Source organism: Thalassophryne amazonica, chromosome 15 (genome assembly GCF_902500255.1).
Source record: "Thalassophryne amazonica chromosome 15, fThaAma1.1, whole genome shotgun sequence".
NCBI classification, from domain to species: domain Eukaryota; kingdom Metazoa; phylum Chordata; class Actinopteri; order Batrachoidiformes; family Batrachoididae; genus Thalassophryne; species Thalassophryne amazonica.
In genome coordinates this window covers 65,152,547-65,164,872 of record NC_047117.1, presented here as the reverse complement: position 1 = coordinate 65,164,872, position 12,326 = coordinate 65,152,547, and the positions used below count along the sequence as shown (strand labels likewise).

The following is a 12,326-nucleotide window of genomic DNA, read 5'->3' as shown; positions in this document are numbered from 1 at the left end:
GCGCCGCCTTTGTAAACGGACTGTCTCTGGTCCTTAAGGAGCACCTGGTGGCGAAGGACGAGCCGCGGGATTTAGATGGGCTTATCGACCTGGTTATACGGTTAGACAACCGATTAACGGAACACCGACGGGAGCGAGACGAGGGGCGTGGTCAGGAACAGGCCGTCCCTCTTCCTCCCGGGTCTGAAAGGGAGCCGACTTCCCCACGCTCCACTGCCAGGGCTCTCCACGTGACAACAGCTCCGCCCGCTGACGTTGCTATGGAAACGAGCAGGGCCAAAAAACGATCAGATCAGAGACAAAGGAGGCTGATCCATGGAGAGTGTTTTCTCTGCAGCTCTACCGAGCACACACAGAGAGAATGCCCCAAACGGTCAAAACAGCAGCACTCGTCCTTAGAGACTGGGCTAAGGGTGGGTCACAACACCCACGTGGGGAAACCCCGACGATCTGCACGAATCCCAGTCACGATCCTGAGTGGGGATCTAACCCTTCACGCCCCAGCACTGGTGGACACGGGGTCAGAGGGGAATCTGCTGGATAGCAGATGGGCAAAGGAGGTTGGGCTCCCTCTAGTGGCCTTACCGTCACCATTGTCGGTGCGGGCGCTAGATGGCACCCTTCTTCCACTAATCACACACCAGACACAGCCAGTGACGTTGGTGGTGTCTGGGAATCACAGGGAGGAGATTGTGTTTTATGTAACACCTTGTACCTCCCGAGTGATTTTGGGTTTTCCATGGGTGTTAAAACACAATCCCCGGATTGATTGGCCATCTGGGGTTGTGGTTCAGTGGAGCGAAACCTGCCACCGGGAGTGTTTAGGATCCTCGGTTCCACCCGGTGTGACAGCTAAGAAGGAGGTTTTAGTCCCCCCCAATCTGGCGGCGGCGCCGGCCGAGTACCACGACCTTGCTGACGTCTTCAGCAAGGATCTGGCACTCACGCTGCCCCCGCACCGTCCGTACGATTGTGCCATTGATTTGATACCGGGCGCTGAGTACCCGTCCAGCAGGCTGTACAACCTCTCATGTCCGGAACGCGAATCAATGGAGACCTACATCCGGGACTCGTTAGCTGCCGGGTTGATCCGGAACTCCACCTCCCCGATGGGTGCTGGTTTCTTTTTTGTGGGCAAGAAGGACGGCGGACTCCGTCCATGCATTGATTACAGAGGGCTGAACGAGATCACGGTTCGCAACCGATACCCGTTACCTCTGTTGGATTCAGTGTTCACGCCCTGCATGGAGCCCAAATTTTCACGAAATTGGATCTTAGGAATGCTTATCACCTGGTTCGGATCCGGGAGGGAGACGAGTGGAAGACGGCATTTAACACCCCGTTAGGTCACTTTGAGAACCTGGTCATGCCGTTCGGCCTCACCAATGCGCCCGCGATGTTCCAAGCATTGGTTAATGATGTCTTGCGGGACTTCCTGCATCAGTTTGTCTTCGTATATCTAGACGATATACTCATCTTTTCTCCGGATCCTGAGACCCATGTCAAGCATGTACGTCAGGTCCTACAGCGGTTGTTGGAGAACCGACTGTTTGTGAAGGGCGAGAAGTGTGAGTTCCACCACACTTCTTTGTCCTTCTTGGGGTTCATAATCTCCTCCAACTCCGTCGCCCCTGATCCGGCCAAGGTTGCGGCGGTGAGAGATTGGCCCCAACCAACGAACCGTAGGAAACTACAACAGTTCCTCGGTTTTGCAAATTTCTACCGGAGGTTCATTAAGGGCTACAGTCAGGTAGTTAGCCCCCTGACAGCCCTCTGACTCAGGGATAGGAGCCGTGCTGTCCCAGAGCGGGGGAGTCCGACAAGGTTCTCATCCATGTGACTACTTTTCCCGAAGGTTTGACCCCAGCTGAACGGAACTATGACGTCGGCAATCGGGAACTTCTTGCGGTGAAGGAGGCTCTTGAGGAGTGGAGACACCTGTTGGAGGGAGCATCGGTACCATTCGCGGTTTTCACGGACCATCGGAACCTGGAGTACATCCGGACCGCGAAGCGTCTGAACCCCAGGCAAGCCCGCTGGTCGCTGTTCTTCGGGCGTTTTGACTTCCAGATCACCTACCGCCACCGGGACAAAGAACTAACGATCTGACGCCCTGTCCCGGTGCATGAAGAGGATGGTCAAGACCGAGCTGTCAGACCCCCTGAACCATCATCCCCGAGTCCACTGTCGTGGCCACCCTTACCTGGGACGTGGAGAAGACCGTCCGGGAGGCCCTGACATGGAGCCCGGACCCGGGGGACAGGTCCGAAGGACCAAATTTGTACATCCCACCACGAGGCCAGGGCTGCGGTCCTTGACTTCTGTCCCGGTTCCAGCTCTCCTGTAAACCCAGGGGTGCGTAGGGACCGTGGCAGTGTCCAGCAGTGCTTCTGGTGGGCGTCTATGGAAGCCGACGTCGGGAGTATGTCAGCCTGCACCACCTGTGCCAGGGGCAAAGCCGACCATCACAAGGCCCAAGGCCCCTCCAGCCTCTGCCTGTGCCTCGTCGCCCCTGGTCTCATATCGGCCTAGACTTTGTCACGGGCCTCCTGCCGTTCCGGGCAACACCACCATCTTAACGAAGTGGACCGGTTCTCCAAGGCGGCCACACTTCGTGGCCCTCCCGAAGCTCCCGACGGCCACGGAGACTGCAGACCTCCTGGTCCACCATGTCGTGCGTCTGCATGGGATTCCAGCAGACAGTGTCTCAGATCGTGGTCCTCAGTTCTCCTCCCAGGTCTGGAGGAGCTTCTGCAGGGAACTGGGGGCCACCGTCAGTCTCTCGTCTGGGTACCACCCCCAGACGACGGGCAGGCAGAGCGGACGAACCAGGAACTGGAGCAGGCCCTCCGCTGCGTGACCTCCGCGCACCCGACGGCCTGGAGTGACCATCTGGCCTGGATCGAGTACGCTCATAATAGCCAAGTTTCATCTGCCACCGGCCTCTCCCCGTTTGAGGTGTGTTTGGGGTACCAGCCCCCATTGTTTCCGCTAGTGGAGGGAGAGGTCGGGGTGCCCTCGGTCCAGGCCCATCTGAGGAAGTGCCGTCGGGTGTGGCGTACCGCCCGCTCTGCCCTGCTCAGAGCCCGGACGAGGGCTAAGGCCCATGCAGACCGCCGGCATTCCCCGGCCCCTGCATACCAGCCCGGGCAGGCGGTTTGGTTATCCACAAAGGACATACCTCTGCAAACGGAATCCCAGAAGCTGAAGGACAGATTTATAGGACCCTTCACCATCGTGAAGATCCTCAGTCCAGCCGCAGTGAAGCTGAAGCTGCCAGCTTCACTGCGGATACATCCAGTATTCCATGTCTCCAGACTCAAACCCTGCCACACCTCTCCCCTCTGTGCCCCCGGACCGGCGCCGCCGCCTGCCCGGATCATCGACGGGGAGCCGGCTTGGACTGTGCGCCGACTCCTGGACATCGTCGAAAGGGCCGGGGGTTCCAGTATTTGGTGGACTGGGAAGGATATGGACCCGAAGAACGCTCCTGGGTGAAGAGGAGCTTCATCCTGGACCCGGCCCTCCTTGCCAAATTCTACGCCCGGCACCCGGACAAGCCTGGTCGGGCGCCAGGAGGCACCCGTTGAGGGGGGGGGTCTTGTTGTGTGGGCCGCTGAAGAGGAGGTACTGCTGGCCCACCACCACCAGATGGCACCCTGCTTGGAGTGCAGGCTTCAAGCACAAGAGGGCGCCGGAGCCACTGGGAGTGACAGCTGTCACTCATCCTCAGCACCAGCTGTCACTCATTCATCTCATCACCATCACCATAAAGGCCGGACTGCAACTCCACCTCCTCGCCGAGAAATCAGCTACCATTCAGGTAATTTTCTCTGCTGACTCAAAACATTGAGTATTAATCTGAACTTCTTTGCAGCCGTTTTCCTGGTGTGTCCTTATCTGTGGGATTGGCGTTTGGTGTGATCAGCGACGGCTTCGCCTCACACCCCAAACCAGATAAGTGGTGAAACAGGAGCTGCACGAGTGTGTGATTGGAGGTGGAGGTGCTCCCTCCTAACTAAACACTGACTGTGGGCTTACAGAGTGTGCGAACTCACACTCATCAGGACTGTCTCTGTTTTCTGCCAGCAATACCGGGTCTGACTGCTGAAGACAGTGGCCACCTGGGGCGCAGGGCTTGGCGGCTCCGGTGTTCTTCAGCTCCGTTGGTGGTGGAAGCTGTGTGGGGATCTGGCTCTTCTCTCGCCAGGCGTCTTCTATCGTCGAGCCTGCCCACACGTCACCTGGTGTATGATTGACAGTCCACCATATTGTTATTGTCTGTACGTCATTGTGCGATTCACAACATTAAATTGTTACTTTTGGCTTATCCATTGTCCGTTCATTAACGCCCCCTGTTGTGGGTCCGTGTCACGACACTTTCACAACATTCATCACAATATCACAAACCAATAGATTAATGTATATTTCGTGCTGCTGAATCACGACATGCCATGAGGCTGGGTTGTGATGTCACTGATTAACTGATTGCATCTGCTCAAAGTGAGGTGAATTGAGAGTAATTACACATTTATAAATGGTGTTGATGGAGAGACAAAGAGCTGAAAGCAGAATCCCAACTAGCACATGTTGTTAATATATGTCACATGAACCAGGAAATGATAAAACAATGAGATGTGAAGTGAAATATGAAAAATGGAGGAAGTGAGCAAGAGAATATTTGCAGAGAAAAGTCTGTAAAATGTGCCTTCATTTGTCCATCAGATTGTCCAAAGCTGTTTACAGCTTTGTTTCTACCTGTTTCATCCAGCATTTATGACCTGCAGTTGTTACACAAATGAATGCACACTATACAGTGGTTTGCACGTGAACATTTTTAATGTTAGTTTATGTTCAGGAAAACTAAAGCCTGCAGATGTACTGTAGGTTCAATACTAAGTTGAAAAGTTTTGGCTGACAATACCTCCACAAAGAGGAAGCAGGGCACAATGTAGGTGCTGGTCTTCGCTGTTGGTCTCGGTCCCCGGGAAGGTCCTCATCGTTCTCCGCTGAGCCGACGCCTGGCTGTCAATCATCCTGTAAGGTCAGAGGTCAAACAACTGGTAAAGTTGTCCAAAGAGTCTTCACATAGACCGGTGCTAGTGATGTGATATAACTTGGTATAGTCCATTCTAAATCAGTCGCCTGAAAAGAAGCATTACCTGAGGTCCCTAAAAAGGTTTAGCATGCCAAGATCAGATGATGATCAAGATGTACAGTAGATAAATGATTAATCAACAAATTAATTAAAGTATAATGCTTTTGTTTATGTTATGATTCAGTTTGGTGCAATTCTTTGCAATCCAATACAATTAACATTTGCTTTCCATAGTAAATTAGAATAAGCCAAAAGGGGCACTGCTTATTTTCAAATAAATCTTTCATGAAATGACAAGGATTTTCTTCAGGCTTTTGGTACTTTGCTGCAGCCACACTGGCACATAACTCTGCTTGCTTTTGTTCACCACTGGGGGGGGGTGCACCATATGCAGTAGCAGAAAGTGCACCATTGAAGAAGCCCAGAAGATGAAGCCAGCTTTTCGTGTGCCGAAATTCATCTGCATTTTTTTCATGTTTGAATTTTCTGCATTATTTTGCTGTTATACAAGCCTGATATGCAGCAGGGATAAGGGGGTGGTGCATCAGTCAGAAGTGGCATAGGCATGCAGTAAAAATGGACATTGAACAAGCACTTGAATGAACTTTCACATTTGAACCTGCAAGAGTTTCGTGCTAATCTTTAAACATGATGAGAGTTTGAAGACTCTGACATAGCTGCATAACATGCTTCATTCAACTGATTCATAACAGTAAAACTGTTCAGAATGTATTCAGATCAATCCAGGGGTCAGCAATGCATTAACAGGACAAAAGTGACACTCTCTAGGAGCCTTAGGTGATACTGCATTGTAGTGCAGGTAGTCTGGGTGTACATGAGTGGTGTCAGTGGTATAAATTCTGCAATCTTGAAATAGTGGACACATTGACAGACTTTTTGTGCGACCTATCCATTGCAATTTGCATCAAAATGATGCAGACTGATATTCAATGTCAACTCTACCCTGAAACTTTATTATACTTCTACACAATTGCTCAGCTACACAAACAGAAGCAAACAACTACATGTACAAATGATGCAAAAAAAAAAAAAAAGTATTTCTTGGCACAAAAGGACAAGCAGCAGTATCCTTGGTAGCCACCAGATGCTGGATTTAAAAATGAACAAATCTGACAAACATCAATTCATGCTGCAGAAAAACATCACAGAGAAGGAAGAACAGTCTACTTCAACTACTTTGTTACATTGTGTCAATTTGTAACAAAGTAGTTTAACTTTTCACATATAACTTGTCAACAATCAGACGTGATTTAGTTAATTTTCTGAGTGAAAACTTTCTCTCTCCTCACAACACACACACACACACACACACACACACACACACACACACACACACACACACACACACACACACACACACACACACCACACACACACACACCACCATTCACTGCATGCAAAACCATCTTCCTCACCTTCTTTTTCTTTCATGCCTAAATTCATATGAATTCCTTTCCTTGTATGGGGGTATGTTTGTGTCATTTGAGTTTTGTAACAGAACTGCTGTAAAAGCTACATTGTGTGTATGATAGTGTGATCTAGTGGTGAGATTGCCATTTGCATTATGGCGTCTGTGGTCATGATACTGTTTCTTTTCATGTTTTCACCCCTGTGGTGACGGGGATTCATGCTCTCTTGACTTCTTGTGTGAAACAATGCAGAAACTCAATGTGCTTTATAATGATGCCTCACATTCACCCATTCACACACCTATAGCAGCGTGCTCTACTGCACACCTGGAGTAACTTGGAGTTAAGGACCTTGCCCAAGGATCCCGTGGTCTTGAACCCACCACATTAACCTTCAGAGCTGCACTGACTTAACAGAGCAGATGACTATTATTGTTGTCTGCTTATTTGTATGTTGTTTGCGAGCTATAAGTTTCACCATGTTAACAGGAGTCGTACGTCTTGCTTGGCTTAATGAAAATAAAAAACAAAACAGTTTTTAAACATATTATATAGAGAAAATTCAATGCTTTTAAAGTCTATATTTGTCTGCAGTAGGAATAATCACATTGTAATTAATAACACACATGATTGCTGCTTTCCATTTAGGCACTTATGATGCAGGACTGTGTGTATATGCTGGAACACACACACATGGCTTATAGCCACGCCAAAATCATTCATGTATTCATTGCACCTGCTACAGCAAACTTGTCAAAAACATCTGCAGTGGAAACGGTTATAACGGACGTTTCTTTTTGAAATTTCCCTTAATTTTCCATTTGGTAATAACTTATTTATTTACTGTATCTTCCTCGCCTGGGAGTTGGCCTCACAGAGCCAAGAAAATACATTTTTTATTATAAGTAGACGAACTCAAAGATGCGCTTCTCAGTCAAAACGTGTCACCTCTTAGGTGGAAGCAGATGACAGAAGCATGTCTCCAACCACGCAAGTCCTTCAGCTACGATGAGTGTATTTTACACTTGGACACCTTGTGTGTTTGCATTTAACTTTAGCACAGAAGATGTCATAAGATTTTAAGAACCTTTACCAGTACTGTTAGCCCTTATAGTTCAGGGAATCACAATGATCTCTAATACAGTACTTTTGGGAGTATAATCACTGGGGGTTCTTTTTTTTTTTTTTACTAGTTTGGGAGATCCTGTAACTTATACTCTGGAAAATACAGTACTGCAATCATCTATTATCCATTTAGTCCCATGATCCAGCTGCCATTCCACATACCAGCAGTGCTGCAGTCTTGCATTTCTGACATGACTTTGAGAAAATCCCTCTCACCAAAGAAACACTGTAAAAAAAAAATTCCCTTGTTTTTATGGAAGAATTCCAGCAGGTGTGGTTGCCAGGGGAATTCTGTAAAAATTACAGTGAATATGTAAATGGTTTTACATAAAATATGTCATTTTCACATTGTAAACCTGTTGTAATTTGTCTATTGCAAAACAGTAACTGTTGTGTGGGCTGCTGAAGAGGAGGTACTGCTGGCCCACCACCACCAGAGGGCACCCTGCCTGGAGTGCGGGCTCCAGGCACCAGAGGGCGCTGCCGCCTCACAGGAGCAGCCAGGGTGACAGCTGACACTCATCACCTGTGACAGCTGTCACCACTCATCTGATCTGCATCGGTATATCAGCAAGACGTCATCTCCACCTCTTTGCCGAGGTGTTCTACCTGTTCTACCTTTGTTCTACCTGAAAGGTAATATCCTCAGCCTGACTGCTTGATAGAAAGCCTTTTTGTTGTGATTTTTGTGAGTGATAACAGACTTTTTCTCCAACGAGAGGTGGAGGTAGCTTCCCTGCCGTGCAGATTGCTGGGTGCAGACGCACCCCCGTTTAATTGTGTTTTTGTTCCTCGCCAGCAGTACCAGGTCCGACACGCGGAGGCAGTGGCCACCTGGGAGTTCGGGACTTGGCGGCTCCAGTATTCCCGGGGTCTGGTGGCGGAGGAAATCGTGTGGTTCCGGTTCTGCTTTGGACAGGCGTCTCCTATCTTCGAGCCTGCCCACACGACACCTGTAATTTGACCTTTGATCTATTGTGGAATCTGTTGTGTTTGTTGTGCACGTTCGCAACAGTAAAGTGTTGTTATTTGACCTATTCTATTGTCCGTCATTTGCGCCCCCTGTTGTGGGTCCGTGTACTTACACTTTTCCCAACAGGATATCTCGGCCAATGTCATGGATCCCGAGGGGCGTCACCGGCTGTTGAACGGCCAATGGAAGAAACAGGGCGCACAGGCGCCCGCAGGAGGAATGATCGGTGAGTTGCAGCGGATCCTCACCATTTTCACGGCTCGGTTGGATTTAATGACCGAGCAGAACGTCCTCCTTAACCGCAGGGTGGAGGCTCTCGCCGCGCAGGTGGAGGCGCGCCCTCAGGGCGCTGCTGCGGCTCTCCCTCCTGTCGACCCTGTGCGTAACAGTGACGTTCCACTGGTCGTTCAACGACCCCTCCCACCTTCCCCTGAAGCATACATAAGCCCTCCAGAGCCGTACGAGGTTGTGTTGGAGACGTGCGCGGACTTCCACTTATGCAGTGTTCGCTCGTCTCGCACAACGTCCCGTCATGTACGCGACTGGATGCTAGTAAGATAGCTTATGTATTAATCTGCTTCGCGAACAGGCACGCGCTTGGGCTACAGCGCTTTGGGAGCAAAATTCACGGCTCCTCTACATGATGGGTTTGTGAGGGAGTTCAGAACAGTGTTCGATCATCCAAAGAGAGAGAAGACCGCTTCAGCCGGCTGCTGTCAATGAGACAGGGGCGCCGGAGCGCAGCTGCTTATGCAGTCGACTTCCGCATCGCGGCTGCGAGTCCGCTGGAATAACACTGCCCTCCGCGCCGCCCTTCGACGTAAACGGACTGTGCGTTGGTCCTGAAGAGAGCTCCTGGTGGCTAAGGACGAACCGCGTGGATTTAGACGGCCTTATTATTCTCGTTATCCGATTAGACAATCGGTTAGAGGAACGCCGTCGGGAGCGAGGCGAAGGACATGACCGGATACGCGCCGCCCCTCGTCCCTTCCGGGTTCGAAAGGGGCCGTCCGCCCCACGCTCCACAGCCGCAGCGCTTTGTGGGGCAACAGCTCCCCCTGCTGAACGTTGTTAGGGAAACGCACAGGGCCAAAATGGGGAGGCTGATCCGTGGAGAGTGTTTTCTCTGCAGCTCAACAGAGCACACCACAGAGAGACTGCCCAAACGGCCAAAAACGTCAACACTCGCCCTTAGAGACTGGGCTAAGGGGGGGTCAAGACATTCAAGTGAGACACACACAAATTGCCACACGACTCCCAGTCACAATCCGAGCGGGGATTTAACCCTTCAAGCCGAGCACTGGTGGACACTGGGTCAGAAGGGAATCTGCTAGCCAGCATAGGGCAAAGGAGGTAGGGCTCCCTCTGGTGGCGCTTCCTACGCCATTGCAGGTGCGGGCACTAGATGGCACACCTCCTCCCTTTAACTCACACACAAGACACCACCAGGCAGGTTTCTTTTTTGTGGGCAAGAAAGATGGCGGACTTCGTCCATGTATTGATTACAGGGGGCTGAATGAGATTACGGTTCGCAACCGATACCCGTTGCCATTATTAGATTCCGTGTTCACCCCCCTGCATGGAGCCAAAATCTTTACTAAACTGGATCTTAGAAATGCGTACACCTGGTTCGGATCCGGAAGGGAGACGATGGAAAGACGGCATTCACACCCCATTAGGTCACTTTGGTACCTGGTCATGCCGTTCGGCCTCACCAACGCCCCCGCGACGTCCAAGCATTAGTAATGATGTCTGCGGATTTTCCTGCACCGATTCGTTTTCGTAGATCTAGACGATATACTCATCTTTCTCCGGATCCTGAGACTCATGTCCGGCATGTACGTCAGGTCCGCAGCGGTTGTTGGAGAACCGGCTGTTTGTGAAGGGCGAGAAGTGTGAGTTCCACCGCACCTCTTTGTCCTTCCTGGGTTTATCATCTCCCCCAACTCCGTCGCTCCTGATCCGGCCAAGGTTGCGGCGGTGAGAGACTGGCCCCAACCCACTAGCCGTAGGAAGCTGCAACAGTTCCTCGGCTTTGCTAATTTCTACAGGAGGTTCATTAAGGGCTACAGTCAGGTAGTTAGCCCCCTGACAGCCCTGACCTCACCAAAAGTTCCCTTCACCTGGTCGGATCGTTGCGATGCCGCGTTCAAGGAGTTGAAACGGCGCTTCTCGTCTGCACCCGTTCTGGTGCAGCCCGATCCTAGTCGCCAGTTAGTGGTTGAAGTGGACGCCTCGGACTCAGGGATAGGAGCTGTGCTTTCCCAGAGCGGGAAGACCGATAAGGTCCTTCACCCGTGTGCCTATTTTTCCCGCAGGTTGACCCCGGCCGGAACGGAACTATGACGTCGGCAATCGAGAACTCCTTGCGGTGAAAGAGGCTCTTGAAGAGTGGAGACATCTGTTGGAGGGAAAGTCCGTGCCATTCACGGTTTTCACTGACCACAACGGAACCTGGAGTATATCAAGGACCGCCAAGCGGCTGAATCCCAGGCAAGCCCGCTGTCACTGTCTTCGGCCGTTTTGACTTCCGGATCACCTACCGTCCCGGGACCAAGAACCAGAGATCGGATGCCTTGTCCCCGGTACATAGGAAGTGAAGTCAAAACGAGTTGTCGGATCCACCGGAACCCATCATCCGGAGTCCACTATTGTGGCCACCCTCACCTGGGACGTTAGAGAGAACCGTCCGGGAGGCCCCTGGCACGAAAGCCCGGACCCCGGAACTGGGCCGAAGAACAGACTTTACGTCCCACCAGAAGCTAGGGCTGCAGTCCTGGATCTTCTGTCACGGCTTCTAAGCTCTCCTGTCATCCAGGGGTGCGAAGAACCGTGGCAGTTGTCCGGCAGCGCTTCTGGTGGGCGTTCCCTAAGAGGCCGACTCCGGGATTATATCCAGGCCTGCACCACCTGCGCCAGGGGCAAGGCTGACCATCGTAGGGCTTCGGGTCTGCTCCAGCCGCTGCCCGTGCCCCATCGCCCCTAGGTCCCACATCGGCCTGGATTTTGTCACGGGTCTCCCGCCGTCCCAGGGCAACACCACCATCCTCACGATAGTGGACCGATTCTCCAAGGCGGCCCACTTCGTGGCCCTCCCGAAGCTCCCGACGGCCCAGGAGACAGCGGACCTCCTGGTTCACCACGTCGTCCGGCTGCATGGGATCCAACAGACATTGTCTCAGATCGCGGTCCCCAGTTCTCCTCGCACGTCTGGAGGAGCTTCTGCCGGGAACTGGGGGCCACGGCGAGTCTCTCATCCGGGTACCATCCCCAGACCACCGGGCAAGCAGAACGGGCCAACCAGGAGATGGAGCAGGCCCTGCGTTGCGTGACAGCCGCGCACCCGGCGGCCTGGAGTACCCATCTGGCCTGGATCGAGTATGCCCATAACAGCCAGGTGTCGTCAGCCACCGGCCTCTCCCCTTTCGAGGTATGTCTGGGGGTACCAACCGCCTTTGTTTCCAGTGGTTGAGGGAGAGGTCGGTGTGCCCCTCGGTCCAGGCCCACCTACGGAAGTGCCGTCGGGTGTGGCGTGCCGCCCGTTCTGCCTTGCTGAGGGCCCGGAATGAGGTCAAAGGCCCATGCAGACCGTCGGCGGACCCCGGCCCCTGCGTATCGGCCAGGGCAGGAGGTGTGGTTGTCGACAAAGGACATCCCCCTTCAAAGTGGACTCCCCCACAGTTACAGGACCGTTACATCG

At 52.1% G+C, this 12,326-nt stretch overlaps 1 protein-coding gene across 1 annotated transcript in view; it reads right to left on the bottom strand.

The window, feature by feature from the left end:
* The window catches only part of plppr2b (phospholipid phosphatase related 2b), a 157,420-nt gene that overhangs the window by 131,034 nt on the left and 14,060 nt on the right, over positions 1–12,326 (bottom strand). Inside the window, 2 exon segments of the mRNA XM_034188016.1 lie at positions 4,925–4,966; positions 4,968–5,036. Of these exon segments, the coding sequence (XP_034043907.1) occupies positions 4,925–4,966; positions 4,968–5,036 (111 nt within the window).